Raw genomic sequence first — 24946 nt, 5'->3', positions numbered from 1 at the left:
GGTGAGTGCTCTGCGGCACTCACACGGTGAAACAAAGCCACACACAATTGAGCGTGTTATTCGTATACACTCCAAATCGTGTTACACGCGTTCGTTCATGGCGAGGGCCCATATAGCCGAGGCGGTTAACGCACGGGTATTCAGCATGACCATGCTGAGGGTGACGGGTTCGATTCCCGGTCGGTCCAGGATCTTTTCGTAAAGGAAATTTCCTTGACTTCCTTGGGCATAGAGTATCTTCGTGCCTGCCACACGATATACGCATGCAAAATGGTCATTGGCAGAGGAAGCTCTCAGTTAATAACTGTGGAAGTGCTCATAGAACACTAAGCTGAGAAGCAGGCTTTGTCCCAGTGAGGACGTTACGCCAAGAAGAGAGAGAGAGCGTTCGTTCATTCTCACTCCCCCTGGGAGAATGTCTCGCCTACAGTCTGTTTATAACACAGTCCCGCAAAGAGTGAAACCAAATCTACCTATCGAACTGTCAAATCGGCTACCTATCGAGCAAGCCAGCAAAATTGTGAAAACAAAGTCGGGCGAGGAAGAAGAACAACACTCAAAAGAAGTTGTCTTTGCGTGTCTCTATATATACAGTCTCTAGTCTCGCCGGTTCTCACCACGGATCGAGATTTGGCAGTTTACTAAACATGAAGCTCAAACGGGCTGAGAAAATCCATTCTCAATTTTGTGTCACGTTGTTTTACCGTGCGCAATTTCTTAATCGTGATACACCGAGAAAAAATTCTACTCGGTCAGCTAAAACTTAACGAAAACAGAAGTAGGAATAACGCAGGGACTGAGTAGAATTTTTCCTCGGTGTAGGTAGTCAGTTCAGTTCGGTGTCCGTCTAGCTGAGTGTCGCGTCTCCGTTGCGGGAGTGCCAGTTTGATTCATCGTTCAAAATTTGAACCTATAGCGGAAGACTGCCGCCGGAAGTACAGTGGTCATGCACACAGCGTGAATGTGTCCATTGTAAATAGTTTGTTTTGTTCTTGTGCCCGGGTGTTGAATCGCGTGTGTCGCGGAGTGTTGTCGCCTGTTTAACCCACCCGGCCGGCATCAGTGCCCTAAACTGGGATCAGCAAGCCGTTCACTATTGAGGTATGTGTAAAACTGCGAAGAACTTGTGCATCCTGTGCTTTCATTGTACCAAGGGCGTGTAGATCTTAGATTTTCAGAGGGCTGTCAGTAGGCACACTGGGTTAAACGTTTGAAATCCTCGGTCAGAATTGCAGTTCGGTCCGATGAGTGGGGAACTGGTTGGCGATCGAAAGTGAGATTGGGGTCTCCGGTTAGCCTAGGGGATAGGGTTTTCGATCGCCAACCCGGAGACGGCGGATTCAATTCCTTTTCCAGTCGGGAAATTCTGTTTATAACGTACATTTTGCTTCGATGAAAAGTTCTAACTTTCCCAGTAATGATCTCCAGATAAACGATAAAATCACCCCAAATGCGATTGCAGCTTTAGCCATGCTACCCAGAATAAGTGCACATTGAGACAAATTTTGGTGTACGTATATCGAGGGTAAAATGCACGTTATATCGAAGCGCGAAGACAGAAATGGCTGTATCCTGACAATTAGTGCTTCTCACGATTGGTGTTTGTGAATTTCATCATTTCAAGTGCAGCCTTCCAGGTGACTTGCTCTATGTCAACCGGGTAGTAACAGGAATTTCACCAACCAATCAATCTGCAGGGAAGTTGCAGTCATTTTCAATTAACCTTAACTACACCAACACGGTGCAAAGATTCGAGAGTTTCACTCTGGAAGCTCGGCGGCAGCGAAAAGGCACCACTCAATCATGCCGAGCTGACCGGCCTATTTGAGAATTGCACCTAGCAGTATTCTAGGAAACGTATGACCTGGCATTGGATGATAGGAAACCATTTCAACTTTTAACTCTTTGGTAAGATCTAAGATGGTAGTCCTGAAAAGGACTGATTTGAAAGTGGGATACTGTTTCGCAGTATGACGACTGATGGTTCCGAAAATCGCCAGATTACTTCTTGGCGGCGGTTTTCTTCGCGGCAGCTTTCTTGGCGGGGGCGGCCTTCTTCGGTTTCGGGGTCTTTGGCTTCTTTGCGGCGGTCTTGGATGGCTTGGTGGCCTTTTGTTTCGGGGCAGCGGCCTTCTTCACACCTCCGGCTTTTTTGGCGGCCTTTGCACCGGCAGCTTTGGCTTTTTTCGCTGCAGCTGGTTTCTTGGCTTTCTTCTCGCCGGCTGGCTTCTTGGCTTTCTTTTCCCCAGCTGGTTTCTTGGCAGCCTTCTTCTTCTCACCGGTAGCCTTCTTGGCTTTCTTCTCACCGGCCTTCTTGGGCTTTTTCTCGCCGGCGGCCTTCTTGGCCTCAGCCTTCAGCTTGAACGATCCGGATGCACCAGTTCCTTTGGTTTGGACAAACTTGCCCTTCTCGACACCGTTCTTCAAGGCCTTCTTGAGGAATGGGGCCAGCTTGGCGACATCGCACTTGTAGTTGGCAGCGATGTACTTCTTGATGGCCTGCAGGGACGATCCGTTGCGCTCCTTCAGGGTTTTGATAGCAGCAACAACCATATCGTTCACTGGAGGATGGGTCGATGGCTTCTTCGGCTTGCCCTGTCCCTTAGGGGCCCTTGGCTTCTTGGCCTTGGCTGGCGAGGCAGCAGGAGCTGCGGCAGCGGCTTCGGCGGCAACTTCAGACATTGCGGTTGGTTGGTAGTAGGTACAGCGACACTGACACGTTGGTGTAAACGATTGAATGAAGGTAAATCCGACAACAGTGCGATGTTCGATAATGATGTCTGTGTTAGGGATGCAGACATGATCGTTCACTTATTGAGTGTTCGCAAAATATTGTCTATTTTTTTGGTAACATGTTTCTAAAACGCTATTTTACATTTACTGGGAGCAATAGTTGAATAACTTTTCTGTACAGTTAACAAGCACATGAGTCTAGCTAGTGGCACAACATTGCTGTTGGGGTTCCATGTCAGAAATAGCTTGGCAAAAACGTGTCCTAGCAGCACCCGTGAGTCATATGATGTGGGTTCACCCGACAAAACAGTCAATAGTTGCTATTGAAACAATGTCATCGTCCATGTCGGTAGTGAATTTCAAAAGCCCAATAGTTACTCTATTCAGCGACATCCATACCGAGCAAGTATTCGGTCCGGTAATGCCTTAGAAATGGCTCTAAAACAAAGTCCTTCCCGGTGCTAGTACGCGTTGCTGCGTGCTTGGTTTTAGGGAAACTTTGGGCAATACCGTTTTATGAAATTTTTCCGTAAATGATGCTTCAAACTAGTGCTTAGCTGTACTCCAATCGGACAACTCCGTCGGTTTACGCACATTTAGTTTATGTACAAAAGTTCTACGACCTAAACGCATGCTAACAGAAAACATCATTTCCCGCCTTGGTAGCAGTCCCAGCTGTAGTTGACCGAAGCAGACCAGTACTTTGTCCCAGTCTTTGATGCCGCAGCAATGAGCACGATTTAAAAGGGTAATATTAGATGTTATCACAGATCTAGAGTTAGTTTCACATCAGGATCTTGCGGCAACAAATTTGAATACATTATACACCTAACAGCAGCCAAAAATCACGAAAATCTGCCCAGTAGTGCGAATCTATCACAAGTCCATCGAGTTGTTAGCTTGTTTGATGTACGATCAACATTGAGAGTTATTAGAGCCGTCGTTGGAGTTCAAATTCAATCTGAATTTGAATGAATGTAGTAAGTGTTTGCACCCTTTAATTCCGGCCCTCCAATGCCAACATCTTTTGGCAGATACGCGTATTTCGACTTCCACTTGCAGTTTTCCGCAATCGAAGAGCTAAGTCGGTTCAAGTTCAGTCTGGATGTAATCGAAACTAACGAACAAAAACTGACGCACTGCATCTGTTCTCCGATGGTGCAAAAGCTATGATTTGACTGACCTAAACCACCGGACGACACAGGCTAGACATGTTCGGTCCGATGGATTCATCTCAAAGGCGTTCCGAAAATGTAGAGCTGACAAGTTTGCCTGGCCAATTCCAGGGTGAAAATGAAAACAAAAACGACGCCTACTGCAGTTGGATACTTGAAGCCAATCTTGTGTGTCGCACGCACCCGATTGTAGCAACGATTAATTATTGGTGAATTTTCAGAAACTTGAAATCAAGCAAACGCACCCCGACGTGTAATCGATAGCAGTCGTACCCACCACTCTATGCTATGCTCACTCATCTAGCTAGGTGACTAAAACTACGCTTATACGATTGTATGTAAACTCTGGTGGCAGCACCACAGTTGGTACGGTGATACTTTTCGTGAAACAACCAATCTGAGAGAAAGTCAGTAACTACAGTCAGTCAGAGCCAAAGTGGCAGTACATCATCGAGGCACGGTCGCCATATTCGGGGCCCACACTAGAGGTTAGTATGAATGTTACCATTGGGTACATCGGAAATGGCCATAAGGTCCTACAGGTTTGAGTCGTAAGTGTTGCAGTTGGTTTGGCAGGTCATTATTTCCTAGTTAACTCTTTTCGAGAATGATATAGTGGCCCTGAAAAGGGCCTTTTGGTTTGATGCGATAATTCCCGGACGGTCGTCATTTACTTGGAGCTGGTGTACTTGGTGACGGCCTTGGTTCCTTCGGAAACGGCGTGCTTGGCCAACTCTCCTGGGAGCAGAAGACGGACGGCGGTTTGGATTTCGCGAGAGGTAATGGTCGAGCGCTTGTTGTAGTGAGCCAGACGAGAGGCTTCGGCGGCAATGCGTTCGAAGATGTCGTTGACGAAGCTGTTCATGATGCTCATAGCCTTCGACGAGACGCCAGTGTCCGGGTGGACTTGCTTCAACACCTTGTAGATGTAGATAGCGTAGCTCTCCTTCCTGCGCTGCTTCTTCTTCTTCTTGTCGCCCTTGACAATGTTCTTCTGGGCCTTGCCGGATTTCTTGGCGGCCTTTCCGCTGGTTTTCGGTGCCATCGTGCTACGGTGAGGTTGTTTTCGATCCAAAAGGAAACAGAAACTGATGCCCACCGAGCCAATCGGTTCTCTTTTATACCCGTAGAATAGCAAGCGATGTTCCGCCCCTTTGGTTTGTTTGTCATTTTATTCGTTTCGCTTTTCCCTCCCTAGTGTTGGTGTAGCGCAGTGCTATGCGGGTATAAAATAGCCTGCCGATCCGTTGGTTCGCCATCAGTACAGCTTACGTACGCTTTGTGAACGTTTCTTCGTTAGTAAAACTCGAATCTATCTCACGATGTCTGGCCGCGGCAAAGGAGGCAAAGTTAAGGGAAAGGCAAAGTCCCGTTCCAACCGTGCTGGACTGCAGTTCCCAGTCGGCCGTATCCACCGTCTGCTCAGGAAGGGCAACTATGCCGAGCGTGTCGGCGCTGGTGCCCCAGTGTACTTGGCTGCCGTGATGGAGTATCTGGCTGCTGAAGTCCTCGAGTTGGCAGGAAACGCTGCTCGTGACAACAAGAAGACCAGAATCATTCCCCGTCATCTGCAGTTGGCCATCCGCAACGACGAAGAATTGAACAAACTGCTGTCTGGCGTTACCATCGCCCAGGGTGGTGTCTTGCCAAACATCCAGGCTGTTCTGTTGCCCAAGAAGACCGAAAAGAAGGCATAAATCTCTTCCCGCTCGATCGAAGACCGTGTGCATCAAACCAAAAACCGTCCTTTTCAGGACGACAATATTCATTTTCCTGATAGAGAGTTGTTTTGAAATGATTTGTTCGCTGCAAAACTACCTACCTTGCAGTGCTCTGAATGTGCGAATGCTTTGGAAATGGTACGATTTTTATTTCAGGAACCTGCAGAAGCAGTACATCCCGAGGAAGATCCGAAAAAAAAAATAAAGTCAATGTTTTGTGATGGTTTTTAAATTTCGTTCACTGCTATTCGGTTTAGTTTTTCATCGTTGTGGAAAGAAGTAAAAAATCTGATTGATTGAAACACTCATCTGAAAATGATGGATTTATTAGCGATTGAAACCTAACCGCCCTTCGTTATATGCTTAATTTTCGATTTTCGAAATTCTATCCCCCATATCTTGCTGACGGACGTTATCCAGCGTCAAAATATCAGGACTCGTACATAGTTGAATTTTCGATGAAAATAATCGAAATCGATTCAGTCTGTACCCCGCGGTAAGTTTGTCTTTGTCATTACGTAAATCTATCGAATGTGGTTGTCAGAAAATTGCTGCAGTTTGTTGTTTTTACCTATCGATCCAACCGTGTGCTATGTGAACGGGCCCGAAAATGCCGTTACCTGCAGTCGGCGTTTGGACGAAAAATGTAACTGGCAATTTGGTGGACCGTCACTGCTGGCGCGGAAATGTTCAAAGGTTCGAAATAATAGTGAGGGCTATACCGGGGCTTATTATCGTAGGAAATTTTCGTGAAACTCTTTTGTGAAACGTTTTCGGTGGCCCTGAAAAGGGCCGTTTTGAAAGTGATTAATAACACAAGACCAAATTTAAGCGCGTTCTCCACGGATGCGACGAGCCAGCTGGATGTCCTTGGGCATGATAGTGACACGCTTGGCATGGATGGCACACAGGTTGGTATCTTCAAACAGACCAACCAGGTAGGCCTCGCTAGCTTCCTGCAGGGCCATGACGGCTGAGCTCTGGAAGCGCAGGTCAGTCTTGAAGTCCTGAGCGATTTCACGGACCAGACGCTGGAATGGGAGCTTGCGGATCAGCAGCTCAGTGGATTTCTGGTAACGACGGATTTCACGCAGAGCGACAGTTCCTGGCCGATAACGATGAGGCTTCTTGACTCCTCCGGTGGCAGGGGCACTCTTGCGAGCGGCCTTGGTGGCCAGCTGCTTGCGAGGGGCCTTTCCTCCGGTAGACTTACGGGCAGTCTGCTTGGTACGAGCCATCGTAGATGAAGAAAATTGTTTTCAATCCAAACGAATACGTTGAAACGAAGCGAAAGAATGAGGGTCGAATTTGTGTAGTACTCTTTTATATGCTTGGTTCATCGCAGGCAACCAATCACAAGCCATAGAAGAATAGAAAAAGCAAGCACGGCAAGAAGAAGTTACCCCTCGAGTAGGTATAAAAGCGGCAGCATCAGTTTCGTAGGGCATCAGTTTCGTTACACCCGTAGTCGAACACAGAAGTAAATATCCAAAATGACTGGCCGTGGCAAGGGAGGCAAAGGACTCGGAAAAGGAGGCGCCAAGCGTCATCGCAAGGTTTTGCGTGATAACATCCAGGGTATCACCAAGCCCGCCATCCGTCGTCTGGCTCGTCGTGGTGGAGTCAAGCGTATCTCCGGTCTCATCTACGAAGAAACTCGTGGTGTGCTGAAGGTGTTCCTGGAAAACGTCATCCGTGATGCCGTCACCTACACTGAACACGCCAAGCGCAAAACCGTTACCGCTATGGATGTCGTGTACGCCCTGAAGCGACAGGGACGCACTCTGTACGGTTTCGGAGGTTAAATCACAGGTTTCTTCTCTCAAAAAACGGCCCTTTTCAGGGCCACCGAACGTGTGTACAAAAGAGTTAAACAGTCAGTTTTCTACCGCCAAAAAGCAACAGTACCTAATATGTCGTGCCTATGGACCTCAGAACGGAAGTGATTGATTGTAATGATGAAAATGTGCATCCAATTTGTATATAGTACCTCCATTGGGAACCTCTCGATATTCTATCTTTCGTGCACCGTAGCACCGGAAAGCTGAACACGACGATAAGTAAGTAAAATTGAAATGAAACCTGGGAACCAGAAGCGCTTGCCTCCGTATCGGAATTTGGCCAGCCAAAAATGCTCCGCTTCGAGTTGGAAAAGCTCGAATTGAAAAGCTAAGCAAACACGTCCCCATACTTCCAGAGCGTCGCTTATACATGTTATGCACGTAGGCAGCTCAAATCATACTTATCAAGGCAAGGAAAACTCCAGTCTTGAAGATGACAGTTTTGTTTAATATTTCCCACATCCAATATGTATGTTTCGAAGAACTTGATTGTTAACAATGGTTGCAATGTCGCCCAACGCCAAGCGTCGGTAGAACCGGTAAACTGTATAGCAATAAATCATGGATGTATGCATCCCTACCCGGGATTTCAATGGCGTGTACCATACGTTCGTGACTGTACGCTTGGAAGTGAATGTATCCCAATCCCGGACTTCAAAGCAGCATGTCAATTATTTAGGGGCCATCCATAAAGTACGCCACGCTCGAGACGGACGAGAGGGGTTTTTTGTAAAGTTGTGACAAGCAATGCAAAAGTACGGAGGAGGGAAAGGAGAGTTAAAATTCTCGATTACAGCGTGGCGTACAAGGTTATATGCAGAACCTGGCCTCCTAAAGTGAGGTTAAGTTTAGTGAAATCCCATTTCGTATTTTAGTGATTGAGTCGTTCCAGATAAAATTTAATGTAGGATCGGGGTAGAAAAATTCAATTTATCGATAAATTTACCAAAAAATTGACGAATCAACTGATGGGGAACTGGTATTTCCCTTTCAAACTTCCAAATTTTCACGACATAATCTCTACTTTTAATCGCCAATTGAGAGGAAACGAACCATCGTCGTTTATCAAAAACTCAAACGCAGATTTTAGTCTCGCTAAAACCACAACCAATGCTAATAAAAATTCTACTCTACTCACTATCTGGATAACAGTGCAATTATTTTCAATGACGGTTTTGTGATTTAGAGCAAGAAAACTGCGTTGTCTTGCACAGCTCGGTATCCTGCCATCCGAAATATAAGCTGCCATGTTGGCCAACAATTTTCACAGCTTGCCCACCATGCGTGCCGAAACGCAGCGGCGGTGAGTGCTCTGCGGCACTCACACGGTGAAACAAAGCCACACACAATTGAGCGTGTTATTCGTATACACTCCAAATCGTGTTACACGCGTTCGTTCATGGCGAGGGCCCATATAGCCGAGGCGGTTAACGCACGGGTATTCAGCATGACCATGCTGAGGGTGACGGGTTCGATTCCCGGTCGGTCCAGGATCTTTTCGTAAAGGAAATTTCCTTGACTTCCTTGGGCATAGAGTATCTTCGTGCCTGCCACACGATATACGCATGCAAAATGGTCATTGGCAGAGGAAGCTCTCAGTTAATAACTGTGGAAGTGCTCATAGAACACTAAGCTGAGAAGCAGGCTTTGTCCCAGTGAGGACGTTACGCCAAGAAGAGAGAGAGAGCGTTCGTTCATTCTCACTCCCCCTGGGAGAATGTCTCGCCTACAGTCTGTTTATAACACAGTCCCGCAAAGAGTGAAACCAAATCTACCTATCGAACTGTCAAATCGGCTACCTATCGAGCAAGCCAGCAAAATTGTGAAAACAAAGTCGGGCGAGGAAGAAGAACAACACTCAAAAGAAGTTGTCTTTGCGTGTCTCTATATATACAGTCTCTAGTCTCGCCGGTTCTCACCACGGATCGAGATTTGGCAGTTTACTAAACATGAAGCTCAAACGGGCTGAGAAAATCCATTCTCAATTTTGTGTCACGTTGTTTTACCGTGCGCAATTTCTTAATCGTGATACACCGAGAAAAAATTCTACTCGGTCAGCTAAAACTTAACGAAAACAGAAGTAGGAATAACGCAGGGACTGAGTAGAATTTTTCCTCGGTGTAGGTAGTCAGTTCAGTTCGGTGTCCGTCTAGCTGAGTGTCGCGTCTCCGTTGCGGGAGTGCCAGTTTGATTCATCGTTCAAAATTTGAACCTATAGCGGAAGACTGCCGCCGGAAGTACAGTGGTCATGCACACAGCGTGAATGTGTCCATTGTAAATAGTTTGTTTTGTTCTTGTGCCCGGGTGTTGAATCGCGTGTGTCGCGGAGTGTTGTCGCCTGTTTAACCCACCCGGCCGGCATCAGTGCCCTAAACTGGGATCAGCAAGCCGTTCACTATTGAGGTATGTGTAAAACTGCGAAGAACTTGTGCATCCTGTGCTTTCATTGTACCAAGGGCGTGTAGATCTTAGATTTTCAGAGGGCTGTCAGTAGGCACACTGGGTTAAACGTTTGAAATCCTCGGTCAGAATTGCAGTTCGGTCCGATGAGTGGGGAACTGGTTGGCGATCGAAAGTGAGATTGGGGTCTCCGGTTAGCCTAGGGGATAGGGTTTTCGATCGCCAACCCGGAGACGGCGGATTCAATTCCTTTTCCAGTCGGGAAATTCTGTTTATAACGTACATTTTGCTTCGATGAAAAGATCTAACTTTCCCAGTAATGATCTCCAGATAAACGATAAAATCACCCCAAATGCGATTGCAGCTTTAGCCATGCTACCCAGAATAAGTGCACATTGAGACAAATTTTGGTGTACGTATATCGAGGGTAAAATGCACGTTATATCGAAGCGCGAAGACAGAAATGGCTGTATCCTGACAATTAGTGCTTCTCACGATTGGTGTTTGTGAATTTCATCATTTCAAGTGCAGCCTTCCAGGTGACTTGCTCTATGTCAACCGGGTAGTAACAGGAATTTCACCAACCAATCAATCTGCAGGGAAGTTGCAGTCATTTTCAATTAACCTTAACTACACCAACACGGTGCAAAGATTCGAGAGTTTCACTCTGGAAGCTCGGCGGCAGCGAAAAGGCACCACTCAATCATGCCGAGCTGACCGGCCTATTTGAGAATTGCACCTAGCAGTATTCTAGGAAACGTATGACCTGGCATTGGATGATAGGAAACCATTTCAACTTTTAACTCTTTGGTAAGATCTAAGATGGTAGTCCTGAAAAGGACTGATTTGAAAGTGGGATACTGTTTCGCAGTATGACGACTGATGGTTCCGAAAATCGCCAGATTACTTCTTGGCGGCGGTTTTCTTCGCGGCAGCTTTCTTGGCGGGGGCGGCCTTCTTCGGTTTCGGGGTCTTTGGCTTCTTTGCGGCGGTCTTGGATGGCTTGGTGGCCTTTTGTTTCGGGGCAGCGGCCTTCTTCACACCTCCGGCTTTTTTGGCGGCCTTTGCACCGGCAGCTTTGGCTTTTTTCGCTGCAGCTGGTTTCTTGGCTTTCTTCTCGCCGGCTGGCTTCTTGGCTTTCTTTTCCCCAGCTGGTTTCTTGGCAGCCTTCTTCTTCTCACCGGTAGCCTTCTTGGCTTTCTTCTCACCGGCCTTCTTGGGCTTTTTCTCGCCGGCGGCCTTCTTGGCCTCAGCCTTCAGCTTGAACGATCCGGATGCACCAGTTCCTTTGGTTTGGACAAACTTGCTCTTCTCGACACCGTTCTTCAAGGCCTTCTTGAGGAATGGGGCCAGCTTGGCGACATCGCACTTGTAGTTGGCAGCGATGTACTTCTTGATGGCCTGCAGGGACGATCCGTTGCGCTCCTTCAGGGTTTTGATAGCAGCAACAACCATATCGTTCACTGGAGGATGGGTCGATGGCTTCTTCGGCTTGCCCTGTCCCTTAGGGGCCCTTGGCTTCTTGGCCTTGGCTGGCGAGGCAGCAGGAGCTGCGGCAGCGGCTTCGGCGGCAACTTCAGACATTGCGGTTGGTTGGTAGTAGGTACAGCGACACTGACACGTTGGTGTAAACGATTGAATGAAGGTAAATCCGACAACAGTGCGATGTTCGATAATGATGTCTGTGTTAGGGATGCAGACATGATCGTTCACTTATTGAGTGTTCGCAAAATATTGTCTATTTTTTTGGTAACATGTTTCTAAAACGCTATTTTACATTTACTGGGAGCAATAGTTGAATAACTTTTCTGTACAGTTAACAAGCACATGAGTCTAGCTAGTGGCACAACATTGCTGTTGGGGTTCCATGTCAGAAATAGCTTGGCAAAAACGTGTCCTAGCAGCACCCGTGAGTCATATGATGTGGGTTCACCCGACAAAACAGTCAATAGTTGCTATTGAAACAATGTCATCGTCCATGTCGGTAGTGAATTTCAAAAGCCCAATAGTTACTCTATTCAGCGACATCCATACCGAGCAAGTATTCGGTCCGGTAATGCCTTAGAAATGGCTCTAAAACAAAGTCCTTCCCGGTGCTAGTACGCGTTGCTGCGTGCTTGGTTTTAGGGAAACTTTGGGCAATACCGTTTTATGAAATTTTTCCGTAAATGATGCTTCAAACTAGTGCTTAGCTGTACTCCAATCGGACAACTCCGTCGGTTTACGCACATTTAGTTTATGTACAAAAGTTCTACGACCTAAACGCATGCTAACAGAAAACATCATTTCCCGCCTTGGTAGCAGTCCCAGCTGTAGTTGACCGAAGCAGACCAGTACTTTGTCCCAGTCTTTGATGCCGCAGCAATGAGCACGATTTAAAAGGGTAATATTAGATGTTATCACAGATCTAGAGTTAGTTTCACATCAGGATCTTGCGGCAACAAATTTGAATACATTATACACCTAACAGCAGCCAAAAATCACGAAAATCTGCCCAGTAGTGCGAATCTATCACAAGTCCATCGAGTTGTTAGCTTGTTTGATGTACGATCAACATTGAGAGTTATTAGAGCCGTCGTTGGAGTTCAAATTCAATCTGAATTTGAATGAATGTAGTAAGTGTTTGCACCCTTTAATTCCGGCCCTCCAATGCCAACATCTTTTGGCAGATACGCGTATTTCGACTTCCACTTGCAGTTTTCCGCAATCGAAGAGCTAAGTCGGTTCAAGTTCAGTCTGGATGTAATCGAAACTAACGAACAAAAACTGACGCACTGCATCTGTTCTCCGATGGTGCAAAAGCTATGATTTGACTGACCTAAACCACCGGACGACACAGGCTAGACATGTTCGGTCCGATGGATTCATCTCAAAGGCGTTCCGAAAATGTAGAGCTGACAAGTTTGCCTGGCCAATTCCAGGGTGAAAATGAAAACAAAAACGACGCCTACTGCAGTTGGATACTTGAAGCCAATCTTGTGTGTCGCACGCACCCGATTGTAGCAACGATTAATTATTGGTGAATTTTCAGAAACTTGAAATCAAGCAAACGCACCCCGACGTGTAATCGATAGCAGTCGTACCCACCACTCTATGCTATGCTCACTCATCTAGCTAGGTGACTAAAACTACGCTTATACGATTGTATGTAAACTCTGGTGGCAGCACCACAGTTGGTACGGTGATACTTTTCGTGAAACAACCAATCTGAGAGAAAGTCAGTAACTACAGTCAGTCAGAGCCAAAGTGGCAGTACATCATCGAGGCACGGTCGCCATATTCGGGGCCCACACTAGAGGTTAGTATGAATGTTACCATTGGGTACATCGGAAATGGCCATAAGGTCCTACAGGTTTGAGTCGTAAGTGTTGCAGTTGGTTTGGCAGGTCATTATTTCCTAGTTAACTCTTTTCGAGAATGATATAGTGGCCCTGAAAAGGGCCTTTTGGTTTGATGCGATAATTCCCGGACGGTCGTCATTTACTTGGAGCTGGTGTACTTGGTGACGGCCTTGGTTCCTTCGGAAACGGCGTGCTTGGCCAACTCTCCTGGGAGCAGAAGACGGACGGCGGTTTGGATTTCGCGAGAGGTAATGGTCGAGCGCTTGTTGTAGTGAGCCAGACGAGAGGCTTCGGCGGCAATGCGTTCGAAGATGTCGTTGACGAAGCTGTTCATGATGCTCATAGCCTTCGACGAGACGCCAGTGTCCGGGTGGACTTGCTTCAACACCTTGTAGATGTAGATAGCGTAGCTCTCCTTCCTGCGCTGCTTCTTCTTCTTCTTGTCGCCCTTGACAATGTTCTTCTGGGCCTTGCCGGATTTCTTGGCGGCCTTTCCGCTGGTTTTCGGTGCCATCGTGCTACGGTGAGGTTGTTTTCGATCCAAAAGGAAACAGAAACTGATGCCCACCGAGCCAATCGGTTCTCTTTTATACCCGTAGAATAGCAAGCGATGTTCCGCCCCTTTGGTTTGTTTGTCATTTTATTCGTTTCGCTTTTCCCTCCCTAGTGTTGGTGTAGCGCAGTGCTATGCGGGTATAAAATAGCCTGCCGATCCGTTGGTTCGCCATCAGTACAGCTTACGTACGCTTTGTGAACGTTTCTTCGTTAGTAAAACTCGAATCTATCTCACGATGTCTGGCCGCGGCAAAGGAGGCAAAGTTAAGGGAAAGGCAAAGTCCCGTTCCAACCGTGCTGGACTGCAGTTCCCAGTCGGCCGTATCCACCGTCTGCTCAGGAAGGGCAACTATGCCGAGCGTGTCGGCGCTGGTGCCCCAGTGTACTTGGCTGCCGTGATGGAGTATCTGGCTGCTGAAGTCCTCGAGTTGGCAGGAAACGCTGCTCGTGACAACAAGAAGACCAGAATCATTCCCCGTCATCTGCAGTTGGCCATCCGCAACGACGAAGAATTGAACAAACTGCTGTCTGGCGTTACCATCGCCCAGGGTGGTGTCTTGCCAAACATCCAGGCTGTTCTGTTGCCCAAGAAGACCGAAAAGAAGGCATAAATCTCTTCCCGCTCGATCGAAGACCGTGTGCATCAAACCAAAAACCGTCCTTTTCAGGACGACAATATTCATTTTCCTGATAGAGAGTTGTTTTGAAATGATTTGTTCGCTGCAAAACTACCTACCTTGCAGTGCTCTGAATGTGCGAATGCTTTGGAAATGGTACGATTTTTATTTCAGGAACCTGCAGAAGCAGTACATCCCGAGGAAGATCCGAAAAAAAAAAATAAAGTCAATGTTTTGTGATGGTTTTTAAATTTCGTTCACTGCTATTCGGTTTAGTTTTTCATCGTTGTGGAAAGAAGTAAAAAATCTGATTGATTGAAACACTCATCTGAAAATGATGGATTTATTAGCGATTGAAACCTAACCGCCCTTCGTTATATGCTTAATTTTCGATTTTCGAAATTCTATCCCCCATATCTTGCTGACGGACGTTATCCAGCGTCAAAATATCAGGACTCGTACATAGTTGAATTTTCGATGAAAATAATCGAAATCGATTCAGTCTGTACCCCGCGGTAAGTTTGTCTTTGTCATTACGTAAATCTATCGAATGTGGTTGTCAGAAAATTGCTGCAGTTTGTTGTTTTTACCTATCGATCCAACCGTGTGCTATGTGAACGGGCCCGAAAATGCCGTTACCTGCAGTCGGCGTTTGGACGAAAAATGTAACTGGCAATTTGGTGGACCGTCACTGCTGGCGCGGAAATGTTCAAAGGTTCGAAATAATAGTGAGGGCTATACCGGGGCTTATTATCGTAGGAAATTTTCGTGAAACTCTTTTGTGAAACGTTTTCGGTGGCCCTGAAAAGGGCCGTTTTGAAAGTGATTAATAACACAAGACCAAATTTAAGCGCGTTCTCCACGGATGCGACGAGCCAGCTGGATGTCCTTGGGCATGATAGTGACACGCTTGGCATGGATGGCACACAGGTTGGTATCTTCAAACAGACCAACCAGGTAGGCCTCGCTAGCTTCCTGCAGGGCCATGACGGCTGAGCTCTGGAAGCGCAGGTCAGTCTTGAAGTCCTGAGCGATTTCACGGACCAGACGCTGGAATGGGAGCTTGCGGATCAGCAGCTCAGTGGATTTCTGGTAACGACGGATTTCACGCAGAGCGACAGTTCCTGGCCGATAACGATGAGGCTTCTTGACTCCTCCGGTGGCAGGGGCACTCTTGCGAGCGGCCTTGGTGGCCAGCTGCTTGCGAGGGGCCTTTCCTCCGGTAGACTTACGGGCAGTCTGCTTGGTACGAGCCATCGTAGATGAAGAAAATTGTTTTCAATCCAAACGAATACGTTGAAACGAAGCGAAAGAATGAGGGTCGAATTTGTGTAGTACTCTTTTATATGCTTGGTTCATCGCAGGCAACCAATCACAAGCCATAGAAGAATAGAAAAAGCAAGCACGGCAAGAAGAAGTTACCCCTCGAGTAGGTATAAAAGCGGCAGCATCAGTTTCGTAGGGCATCAGTTTCGTTACACCCGTAGTCGAACACAGAAGTAAATATCCAAAATGACTGGCCGTGGCAAGGGAGGCAAAGGACTCGGAAAAGGAGGCGCCAAGCGTCATCGCAAGGTTTTGCGTGATAACATCCAGGGTATCACCAAGCCCGCCATCCGTCGTCTGGCTCGTCGTGGTGGAGTCAAGCGTATCTCCGGTCTCATCTACGAAGAAACTCGTGGTGTGCTGAAGGTGTTCCTGGAAAACGTCATCCGTGATGCCGTCACCTACACTGAACACGCCAAGCGCAAAACCGTTACCGCTATGGATGTCGTGTACGCCCTGAAGCGACAGGGACGCACTCTGTACGGTTTCGGAGGTTAAATCACAGGTTTCTTCTCTCAAAAAACGGCCCTTTTCAGGGCCACCGAACGTGTGTACAAAAGAGTTAAACAGTCAGTTTTCTACCGCCAAAAAGCAACAGTACCTAATATGTCGTGCCTATGGACCTCAGAACGGAAGTGATTGATTGTAATGATGAAAATGTGCATCCAATTTGTATATAGTACCTCCATTGGGAACCTCTCGATATTCTATCTTTCGTGCACCGTAGCACCGGAAAGCTGAACACGACGATAAGTAAGTAAAATTGAAATGAAACCTGGGAACCAGAAGCGCTTGCCTCCGTATCGGAATTTGGCCAGCCAAAAATGCTCCGCTTCGAGTTGGAAAAGCTCGAATTGAAAAGCTAAGCAAACACGTCCCCATACTTCCAGAGCGTCGCTTATACATGTTATGCACGTAGGCAGCTCAAATCATACTTATCAAGGCAAGGAAAACTCCAGTCTTGAAGATGACAGTTTTGTTTAATATTTCCCACATCCAATATGTATGTTTCGAAGAACTTGATTGTTAACAATGGTTGCAATGTCGCCCAACGCCAAGCGTCGGTAGAACCGGTAAACTGTATAGCAATAAATCATGGATGTATGCATCCCTACCCGGGATTTCAATGGCGTGTACCATACGTTCGTGACTGTACGCTTGGAAGTGAATGTATCCCAATCCCGGACTTCAAAGCAGCATGTCAATTATTTAGGGGCCATCCATAAAGTACGCCACGCTCGAGACGGACGAGAGGGGTTTTTTGTAAAGTTGTGACAAGCAATGCAAAAGTACGGAGGAGGGAAAGGAGAGTTAAAATTCTCGATTACAGCGTGGCGTACAAGGTTATATGCAGAACCTGGCCTCCTAAAGTGAGGTTAAGTTTAGTGAAATCCCATTTCGTATTTTAGTGATTGAGTCGTTCCAGATAAAATTTAATGTAGGATCGGGGTAGAAAAATTCAATTTATCGATAAATTTACCAAAAAATTGACGAATCAACTGATGGGGAACTGGTATTTCCCTTTCAAACTTCCAAATTTTCACGACATAATCTCTACTTTTAATCGCCAATTGAGAGGAAACGAACCATCGTCGTTTATCAAAAACTCAAACGCAGATTTTAGTCTCGCTAAAACCACAACCAATGCTAATAAAAATTCTACTCTACTCACTATCTGGATAACAGTGCAATTATTTTCAATGACGGTTTTGTGATTTAGAGCAAGAAAACTGCGTTGTCTTGCACAGCTCGGTATCCTGCCATCCGAAATATAAGCTGCCATGTTGGCCAACAATTTTCACAGCTTGCCCACCATGCGTGCCGAAACGCAGCGGCGGTGAGTGCTCTGCGGCACTCACACGGTGAAACAAAGCCACACACAATTGAGCGTGTTATTCGTATACACTCCAAATCGTGTTACACGCGTTCGTTCATGGCGAGGGCCCATATAGCCGAGGCGGTTAACGCACGGGTATTCAGCATGACCATGCTGAGGGTGACGGGTTCGATTCCCGGTCGGTCCAGGATCTTTTCGTAAAGGCAATTTCCTTGACTTCCTTGGGCATAGAGTATCTTCGTGCCTGCCACACGATATACGCATGCAAAATGGTCATTGGCAGAGGAAGCTCTCAGTTAATAACTGTGGAAGTGCTCATAGAACACTAAGCTGAGAAGCAGGCTTTGTCCCAGTGAGGACGTTACGCCAAGAAGAGAGAGAGAGCGTTCGTTCATTCTCACTCCCCCTGGGAGAATGTCTCGCCGGTTCTCACCACGGATCGAGATTTGGCAGTTTACTAAACATGAAGCTCAAACGGGCTGAGAAAATCCATTCTCAATTTTGTGTCACGTTGTTTTACCGTGCGCAATTTCTTAATCGTGATACACCGAGAAAAAATTCTACTCGGTCAGTTAAAACTTAACGAAAACAGAAGTAGGAATAACGCAGGGACTGAGTAGAATTTTTCCTCGGTGTAGGTAGTCAGTTCAGTTCGGTGTCCGTCTAGCTGAGTGTCGCGTCTCCGTTGCGGGAGTGCCAGTTTGATTCATCGTTCAAAATTTGAACCTATAGCGGAAGACTGCCGCCGGAAGTACAGTGGTCATGCACACAGCGTGAATGTGTCCATTGTAAATAGTTTGTTTTGTTCTTGTGCCCGGGTGTTGAATCGCGTGTGTCGCGGAGTGTTGTCGCCTGTTTAACCCACCCGGCCGGCATCAGTGCCCTAAACTGGGATCAGCAAGCCGTTCACTATTGAGGTATGTGTAAAACTGCGAAGAACTTGTGCATCCTGTGCTTTCATTGTACCAAGGGCGTGTAGATCTTAGATTTTCAGAGGGCTGTCAGTAGGCACACTGGGTTAAACGTTTGAAATCCTCGGTCAGAATTGCAGTTCGGTCCGATGAGTGGGGAACTGGTTGGCGATCGAAAGTGAGATTGGGGTCTCCGGTTAGCCTAGGGGATAGGGTTTTCGATCGCCAACCCGGAGACGGCGGATTCAATTCCTTTTCCAGTCGGGAAATTCTGTTTATAACGTACATTTTGCTTCGATGAAAAGTTCTAACTTTCCCAGTAATGATCTCCAGATAAACGATAAAATCACCCCAAATGCGATTGCAGCTTTAGCCATGCTACCCAGAATAAGTGCACATTGAGACAAATTTTGGTGTACGTATATCGAGGGTAAAATGCACGTTATATCGAAGCGCGCAGACAGAAATGGCTGTATCGTGACAATTAGTGCTTCTCACGATTGGTGTTTGTGAATTTCATCATTTCAAGTGCAGCCTTCCAGGTGACTTGCTCTATGTCAACCGGGTAGTAACAGGAATTTCACCAACCAATCAATCTGCAGGGAAGTTGCAGTCATTTTCAATTAACCTTAACTACACCAACACGGTGCAAAGATTCGAGAGTTTCACTCTGGAAGCTCGGCGGCAGCGAAAAGGCACCACTCAATCATGCCGAGCTGACCGGCCTATTTGAGAATTGCACCTAGCAGTATTCTAGGAAACGTATGACCTGGCATTGGATGATAGGAAACCATTTCAACTTTTAACTCTTTGGTAAGATCTAAGATGGTAGTCCTGAAAAGGACTGATTTGAAAGTGGGATACTGTTTCGCAGTATGACGACTGATGGTTCCGAAAATCGCCAGATTACTTCTTGGCGGCGGTTTTCTTCGCGGCAGCTTTCTTGGCGGGGGCGGCCTTCTTCGGTTTCGGGGTCTTTGGCTTCTTTGCGGCGGTCTTGGATGGCTTGGTGGCCTTTTGTTTCGGGGCAGCGGCCTTCTTCACACCTCCGGCTTTTTTGGCGGCCTTTGCACCGGCAGCTTTGGCTTTTTTCGCTGCAGCTGGTTTCTTGGCTTTCTTCTCGCCGGCTGGCTTCTTGGCTTTCTTTTCCCCAGCTGGTTTCTTGGCAGCCTTCTTCTTCTCACCGGTAGCCTTCTTGGCTTTCTTCTCACCGGCCTTCTTGGGCTTTTTCTCGCCGGCGGCCTTCTTGGCCTCAGCCTTCAGCTTGAACGATCCGGATGCACCAGTTCCTTTGGTTTGGACAAACTTGCCCTTCTCGACACCGTTCTTCAAGGCCTTCTTGAGGAATGGGGCCAGCTTGGCGACATCGCACTTGTAGTTGGCAGCGATGTACTTCTTGATGGCCTGCAGGGACGATCCGTTGCGCTCCTTCAGGGTTTTGATAGCAGCAACAACCATATCGTTCACTGGAGGATGGGTCGATGGCTTCTTCGGCTTGCCCTGTCCCTTAGGGGCCCTTGGCTTCTTGGCCTTGGCTGGCGAGGCAGCAGGAGCTGCGGCAGCGGCTTCGGCGGCAACTTCAGACATTGCGGTTGGTTGGTAGTAGGTACAGCGACACTGACACGTTGGTGTAAACGATTGAATGAAGGTAAATCCGACAACAGTGCGATGTTCGATAATGATGTCTGTGTTAGGGATGCAGACATGATCGTTCACTTATTGAGTGTTCGCAAAATATTGTCTATTTTTTTGGTAACATGTTTCTAAAACGCTATTTTACATTTACTGGGAGCAATAGTTGAATAACTTTTCTGTACAGTTAACAAGCACATGAGTCTAGCTAGTGGCACAACATTGCTGTTGGGGTTCCATGTCAGAAATAGCTTGGCAAAAACGTGTCCTAGCAGCACCCGTGAGTCATATGATGTGGGTTCACCCGACAAAACAGTCAATAGTTGCTATTGAAACAATGTCATCGTCCATGTCGGTAGTGAATTTCAAAAGCCCAATAGTTACTCTATTCAGCGACATCCATACCGAGCAAGTATTCGGTCCGGTAATGCCTTAGAAATGGCTCTAAAACAAAGTCCTTCCCGGTGCTAGTACGCGTTGCTGCGTGCTTGGTTTTAGGGAAACTTTGGGCAATACCGTTTTATGAAATTTTTCCGTAAATGATGCTTCAAACTAGTGCTTAGCTGTACTCCAATCGGACAACTCCGTCGGTTTACGCACATTTAGTTTATGTACAAAAGTTCTACGACCTAAACGCATGCTAACAGAAAACATCATTTCCCGCCTTGGTAGCAGTCCCAGCTGTAGTTGACCGAAGCAGACCAGTACTTTGTCCCAGTCTTTGATGCCGCAGCAATGAGCACGATTTAAAAGGGTAATATTAGATGTTATCACAGATCTAGAGTTAGTTTCACATCAGGATCTTGCGGCAACAAATTTGAATACATTATACACCTAACAGCAGCCAAAAATCACGAAAATCTGCCCAGTAGTGCGAATCTATCACAAGTCCATCGAGTTGTTAGCTTGTTTGATGTACGATCAACATTGAGAGTTATTAGAGCCGTCGTTGGAGTTCAAATTCAATCTGAATTTGAATGAATGTAGTAAGTGTTTGCACCCTTTAATTCCGGCCCTCCAATGCCAACATCTTTTGGCAGATACGCGTATTTCGACTTCCACTTGCAGTTTTCCGCAATCGAAGAGCTAAGTCGGTTCAAGTTCAGTCTGGATGTAATCGAAACTAACGAACAAAAACTGACGCACTGCATCTGTTCTCCGATGGTGCAAAAGCTATGATTTGACTGACCTAAACCACCGGACGACACAGGCTAGACATGTTCGGTCCGATGGATTCATCTCAAAGGCGTTCCGAAAATGTAGAGCTGACAAGTTTGCCTGGCCAATTCCAGGGTGAAAATGAAAACAAAAACGACGCCTACTGCAGTTGGATACTTGAAGCCAATCTTGTGTGTCGCACGCACCCGATTGTAGCAACGATTAATTATTGGTGAATTTTCAGAAACTTGAAATCAAGCAAACGCACCCCGACGTGTAATCGATAGCAGTCGTACCCACCACTCTATGCTATGCTCACTCATCTAGCTAGGTGACTAAAACTACGCTTATACGATTGTATGTAAACTCTGGTGGCAGCACCACAGTTGGTACGGTGATACTTTTCGTGAAACAACCAATCTGAGAGAAAGTCAGTAACTACAGTCAGTCAGAGCCAAAGTGGCAGTACATCATCGAGGCACGGTCGCCATATTCGGGGCCCACACTAGAGGTTAGTATGAATGTTACCATTGGGTACATCGGAAATGGCCATAAGGTCCTACAGGTTTGAGTCGTAAGTGTTGCAGTTGGTTTGGCAGGTCATTATTTCCTAGTTAACTCTTTTCGAGAATGATATAGTGGCCCTGAAAAGGGCCTTTTGGTTTGATGCGATAATTCCCGGACGGTCGTCATTTACTTGGAGCTGGTGTACTTGGTGACGGCCTTGGTTCCTTCGGAAACGGCGTGCTTGGCCAACTCTCCTGGGAGCAGAAGACGGACGGCGGTTTGGATTTCGCGAGAGGTAATGGTCGAGCGCTTGTTGTAGTGAGCCAGACGAGAGGCTTCGGCGGCAATGCGTTCGAAGATGTCGTTGACGAAGCTGTTCATGATGCTCATAGCCTTCGACGAGACGCCAGTGTCCGGGTGGACTTGCTTCAACACCTTGTAGATGTAGATAGCGTAGCTCTCCTTCCTGCGCTGCTTCTTCTTCTTCTTGTCGCCCTTGACAATGTTCTTCTGGGCCTTGCCGGATTTCTTGGCGGCCTTTCCGCTGGTTTTCGGTGCCATCGTGCTACGGTGAGGTTGTTTTCGATCCAAAAGGAAACAGAAACTGATGCCCACCGAGCCAATCGGTTCTCTTTTATACCCGTAGAATAGCAAGCGATGTTCCGCCCCTTTGGTTTGTTTGTCATTTTATTCGTTTCGCTTTTCCCTCCCTAGTGTTGGTGTAGCGCAGTGCTATGCGGGTATAAAATAGCCTGCCGATCCGTTGGTTCGCCATCAGTACAGCTTACGTACGCTTTGTGAACGTTTCTTCGTTAGTAAAACTCGAATCTATCTCACGATGTCTGGCCGCGGCAAAGGAGGCAAAGTTAAGGGAAAGGCAAAGTCCCGTTCCAACCGTGCTGGACTGCAGTTCCCAGTCGGCCGTATCCACCGTCTGCTCAGGAAGGGCAACTATGCCGAGCGTGTCGGCGCTGGTGCCCCAGTGTACTTGGCTGCCGTGATGGAGTATCTGGCTGCTGAAGTCCTCGAGTTGGCAGGAAACGCTGCTCGTGACAACAAGAAGACCAGAATCATTCCCCGTCATCTGCAGTTGGCCATCCGCAACGACGAAGAATTGAACAAACTGCTGTCTGGCGTTACCATCGCCCAGGGTGGTGTCTTGCCAAACATCCAGGCTGTTCTGTTGCCCAAGAAGACCGAAAAGAAGGCATAAATCTCTTCCCGCTCGATCGAAGACCGTGTGCATCAAACCAAAAACCGTCCTTTTCAGGACGACAATATTCATTTTCCTGATAGAGAGTTGTTTTGAAATGATTTGTTCGCTGCAAAACTACCTACCTTGCAGTGCTCTGAATGTGCGAATGCTTTGGAAATGGTACGATTTTTATTTCAGGAACCTGCAGAAGCAGTACATCCCGAGGAAGATCCGAAAAAAAAAAATAAAGTCAATGTTTTGTGATGGTTTTTAAATTTCGTTCACTGCTATTCGGTTTAGTTTTTCATCGTTGTGGAAAGAAGTAAAAAATCTGATTGATTGAAACACTCATCTGAAAATGATGGATTTATTAGCGATTGAAACCTAACCGCCCTTCGTTATATGCTTAATTTTCGATTTTCGAAATTCTATCCCCCATATCTTGCTGACGGACGTTATCCAGCGTCAAAATATCAGGACTCGTACATAGTTGAATTTTCGATGAAAATAATCGAAATCGATTCAGTCTGTACCCCGCGGTAAGTTTGTCTTTGTCATTACGTAAATCTATCGAATGTGGTTGTCAGAAAATTGCTGCAGTTTGTTGTTTTTACCTATCGATACAACCGTGTGCTATGTGAACGGGCCCGAAAATGCCGTTACCTGCAGTCGGCGTTTGGACGAAAAATGTAACTGGCAATTTGGTGGACCGTCACTGCTGGCGCGGAAATGTTCAAAGGTTCGAAATAATAGTGAGGGCTATACCGGGGCTTATTATCGTAGGAAATTTTCGTGAAACTCTTTTGTGAAACGTTTTCGGTGGCCCTGAAAAGGGCCGTTTTGAAAGTGATTAATAACACAAGACCAAATTTAAGCGCGTTCTCCACGGATGCGACGAGCCAGCTGGATGTCCTTGGGCATGATAGTGACACGCTTGGCATGGATGGCACACAGGTTGGTATCTTCAAACAGACCAACCAGGTAGGCCTCGCTAGCTTCCTGCAGGGCCATGACGGCTGAGCTCTGGAAGCGCAGGTCAGTCTTGAAGTCCTGAGCGATTTCACGGACCAGACGCTGGAATGGGAGCTTGCGGATCAGCAGCTCAGTGGATTTCTGGTAACGACGGATTTCACGCAGAGCGACAGTTCCTGGCCGATAACGATGAGGCTTCTTGACTCCTCCGGTGGCAGGGGCACTCTTGCGAGCGGCCTTGGTGGCCAGCTGCTTGCGAGGGGCCTTTCCTCCGGTAGACTTACGGGCAGTCTGCTTGGTACGAGCATAGATTTAACACTAAGATATTAAGGTCAGGAACAAATTCATTTCGATTTGTGACGCCATTCGCTCCCCCAGTATTTTCGCCTGCTCAGCATTTCGCTTGAAGCGGCGCGTTAAATTTTCATTTCGCCGCCCTTTTTCACTTTTCTATCAAAGCAAACTTATTCCAGAAATATCGTAACCAAGATAACGAGATTTGCTTGTTTGTTTATCCCAAAGCTAAGAAAAAAATAGATGGGAAGCAGCGGGCAAGGCAGCGGGTACTTTTCTGCCTTCAGGTATGCACTATGCAGCTGGACGGCTGTCGGGCATTAATAGCCGGAGTGAACCCGCAGCAAATAAAAAGGGATGATCATTGTGTCCAGATCTTGGCTGGTATTGAGAGAGATGTGATAGGAACGACTCTCGAGATTCATATGGCAGAAGAGCTGGCCGGTTACGTGGCAAACTCCCAGCGGTTTAGCTCGAAGTCATAAACTGTTCTCGTATAACTGATAAGCTTGAGTTCCAGCGGCACCGTGAAACCTTAATCTTCGCATATGCCAAAATTTGCCACTTAGAGCAATTCTTGAAATAAAAAATAAACAAAAAAGCCGACAAAACCTTCAAGAAAGTCCTCGATCCTGTGACGGATTTTCATATATATATTTGCAATATTTCTTCCGATGTTTGTTCATTACTTTATTCAGTCAATCCATAAAATTAAAAGACACAGACATCGT

The 24946-nt window shown here is 46.8% G+C and overlaps 13 protein-coding genes across 13 annotated transcripts; 5 read left to right on the top strand and 8 right to left on the bottom strand.

The window, feature by feature from the left end:
* Window positions 1-1928: 1928 nt before the first annotated feature.
* LOC115270066 (histone H1-like) lies at window positions 1929-2744 on the bottom strand. The gene has a single exon (XM_029879037.2). The coding sequence runs from the start codon at window positions 2680-2682 to the stop codon at window positions 2002-2004; it is 681 nt and encodes a 226-aa protein (XP_029734897.2). The 5' UTR covers window positions 2683-2744; the 3' UTR covers window positions 1929-2001.
* A 1808-nt stretch (window positions 2745-4552) lies between these two features.
* On the bottom strand, window positions 4553-5009 carry LOC115270065 (histone H2B). The gene has a single exon (XM_062843498.1). It carries the CDS (start codon window positions 4951-4953, stop codon window positions 4579-4581), a length of 375 nt encoding a protein of 124 aa, XP_062699482.1. The 5' UTR covers window positions 4954-5009; the 3' UTR covers window positions 4553-4578.
* Window positions 5010-5156: 147 nt separating this feature from the next.
* LOC109404534 (histone H2A) lies at window positions 5157-5631 on the top strand. The gene has a single exon (XM_019677431.3). It carries the CDS (start codon window positions 5231-5233, stop codon window positions 5603-5605), a length of 375 nt encoding a protein of 124 aa, XP_019532976.1. The 5' UTR covers window positions 5157-5230; the 3' UTR covers window positions 5606-5631.
* Window positions 5632-7068: 1437 nt separating this feature from the next.
* Window positions 7069-7444, top strand: LOC115270064 (histone H4). The gene has a single exon (XM_029879036.2). The coding sequence runs from the start codon at window positions 7123-7125 to the stop codon at window positions 7432-7434; it is 312 nt and encodes a 103-aa protein (XP_029734896.1). The 5' UTR covers window positions 7069-7122; the 3' UTR covers window positions 7435-7444.
* Window positions 7445-10694: 3250 nt separating this feature from the next.
* Window positions 10695-11516, bottom strand: LOC115266976 (histone H1-like). Its single transcript, XM_062843496.1, has one exon. It carries the CDS (start codon window positions 11452-11454, stop codon window positions 10774-10776), a length of 681 nt encoding a protein of 226 aa, XP_062699480.1. The 5' UTR covers window positions 11455-11516; the 3' UTR covers window positions 10695-10773.
* Window positions 11517-13324: 1808 nt separating this feature from the next.
* LOC109621654 (histone H2B) lies at window positions 13325-13781 on the bottom strand. Its single transcript, XM_020075745.3, has one exon. It carries the CDS (start codon window positions 13723-13725, stop codon window positions 13351-13353), a length of 375 nt encoding a protein of 124 aa, XP_019931304.1. The 5' UTR covers window positions 13726-13781; the 3' UTR covers window positions 13325-13350.
* Window positions 13782-13922: 141 nt separating this feature from the next.
* LOC109404592 (histone H2A) lies at window positions 13923-14403 on the top strand. The gene has a single exon (XM_019677496.3). It carries the CDS (start codon window positions 14003-14005, stop codon window positions 14375-14377), a length of 375 nt encoding a protein of 124 aa, XP_019533041.1. The 5' UTR covers window positions 13923-14002; the 3' UTR covers window positions 14378-14403.
* Window positions 14404-15209: 806 nt separating this feature from the next.
* Window positions 15210-15707, bottom strand: LOC115270054 (histone H3). The gene has a single exon (XM_029879019.2). It carries the CDS (start codon window positions 15638-15640, stop codon window positions 15230-15232), a length of 411 nt encoding a protein of 136 aa, XP_029734879.1. The 5' UTR covers window positions 15641-15707; the 3' UTR covers window positions 15210-15229.
* A 127-nt stretch (window positions 15708-15834) lies between these two features.
* LOC115270094 (histone H4) lies at window positions 15835-16217 on the top strand. Its single transcript, XM_029879068.2, has one exon. It carries the CDS (start codon window positions 15896-15898, stop codon window positions 16205-16207), a length of 312 nt encoding a protein of 103 aa, XP_029734928.1. The 5' UTR covers window positions 15835-15895; the 3' UTR covers window positions 16208-16217.
* Window positions 16218-19290: 3073 nt separating this feature from the next.
* On the bottom strand, window positions 19291-20106 carry LOC109413299 (histone H1-like). The gene has a single exon (XM_019687016.4). The coding sequence runs from the start codon at window positions 20042-20044 to the stop codon at window positions 19364-19366; it is 681 nt and encodes a 226-aa protein (XP_019542561.3). The 5' UTR covers window positions 20045-20106; the 3' UTR covers window positions 19291-19363.
* A 1808-nt stretch (window positions 20107-21914) lies between these two features.
* Window positions 21915-22373, bottom strand: LOC109404529 (histone H2B). The gene has a single exon (XM_019677426.3). It carries the CDS (start codon window positions 22313-22315, stop codon window positions 21941-21943), a length of 375 nt encoding a protein of 124 aa, XP_019532971.1. The 5' UTR covers window positions 22316-22373; the 3' UTR covers window positions 21915-21940.
* A 138-nt stretch (window positions 22374-22511) lies between these two features.
* Window positions 22512-22993, top strand: LOC134284529 (histone H2A). Its single transcript, XM_062843501.1, has one exon. The coding sequence runs from the start codon at window positions 22593-22595 to the stop codon at window positions 22965-22967; it is 375 nt and encodes a 124-aa protein (XP_062699485.1). The 5' UTR covers window positions 22512-22592; the 3' UTR covers window positions 22968-22993.
* Window positions 22994-23799: 806 nt separating this feature from the next.
* On the bottom strand, window positions 23800-24230 carry LOC134284526 (histone H3-like; the record flags this gene model as incomplete). The annotated part of the gene is made up of 1 exon (XM_062843491.1): window positions 23800-24230. A coding segment is annotated over one exon (411 nt), but the record flags the coding sequence as incomplete, so codon positions are not given.
* Between the last annotated feature and the right edge of the window lie 716 nt (window positions 24231-24946).

This window comes from Aedes albopictus, unplaced genomic scaffold (assembly GCF_035046485.1).
Source record: "Aedes albopictus strain Foshan unplaced genomic scaffold, AalbF5 HiC_scaffold_256, whole genome shotgun sequence".
Taxonomy (NCBI): domain Eukaryota; kingdom Metazoa; phylum Arthropoda; class Insecta; order Diptera; family Culicidae; genus Aedes; species Aedes albopictus.
The sequence above is the reverse complement of the archived record's forward strand: the minus strand, read 5'-3'. Positions and strand labels throughout refer to the sequence as shown.

Bases quoted from the DNA above. Each gene is read 5' to 3' on its own strand.
- LOC109404592 (XM_019677496.3), top strand. From the start codon at position 14,003: ATGTCTGGCCGCGGCAAAGGAGGCAAAGTTAAGGGAAAGGCAAAGTCC.
- LOC115270065 (XM_062843498.1), bottom strand. From the start codon at position 4,953: ATGGCACCGAAAACCAGCGGAAAGGCCGCCAAGAAATCCGGCAAGGCC.
- LOC134284529 (XM_062843501.1), top strand. From the start codon at position 22,593: ATGTCTGGCCGCGGCAAAGGAGGCAAAGTTAAGGGAAAGGCAAAGTCC.
- LOC115270094 (XM_029879068.2), top strand. From the start codon at position 15,896: ATGACTGGCCGTGGCAAGGGAGGCAAAGGACTCGGAAAAGGAGGCGCC.
- LOC109621654 (XM_020075745.3), bottom strand. From the start codon at position 13,725: ATGGCACCGAAAACCAGCGGAAAGGCCGCCAAGAAATCCGGCAAGGCC.
- LOC115266976 (XM_062843496.1), bottom strand. From the start codon at position 11,454: ATGTCTGAAGTTGCCGCCGAAGCCGCTGCCGCAGCTCCTGCTGCCTCG.
- LOC109404534 (XM_019677431.3), top strand. From the start codon at position 5,231: ATGTCTGGCCGCGGCAAAGGAGGCAAAGTTAAGGGAAAGGCAAAGTCC.
- LOC109413299 (XM_019687016.4), bottom strand. From the start codon at position 20,044: ATGTCTGAAGTTGCCGCCGAAGCCGCTGCCGCAGCTCCTGCTGCCTCG.
- LOC115270066 (XM_029879037.2), bottom strand. From the start codon at position 2,682: ATGTCTGAAGTTGCCGCCGAAGCCGCTGCCGCAGCTCCTGCTGCCTCG.
- LOC115270064 (XM_029879036.2), top strand. From the start codon at position 7,123: ATGACTGGCCGTGGCAAGGGAGGCAAAGGACTCGGAAAAGGAGGCGCC.
- LOC109404529 (XM_019677426.3), bottom strand. From the start codon at position 22,315: ATGGCACCGAAAACCAGCGGAAAGGCCGCCAAGAAATCCGGCAAGGCC.
- LOC115270054 (XM_029879019.2), bottom strand. From the start codon at position 15,640: ATGGCTCGTACCAAGCAGACTGCCCGTAAGTCTACCGGAGGAAAGGCC.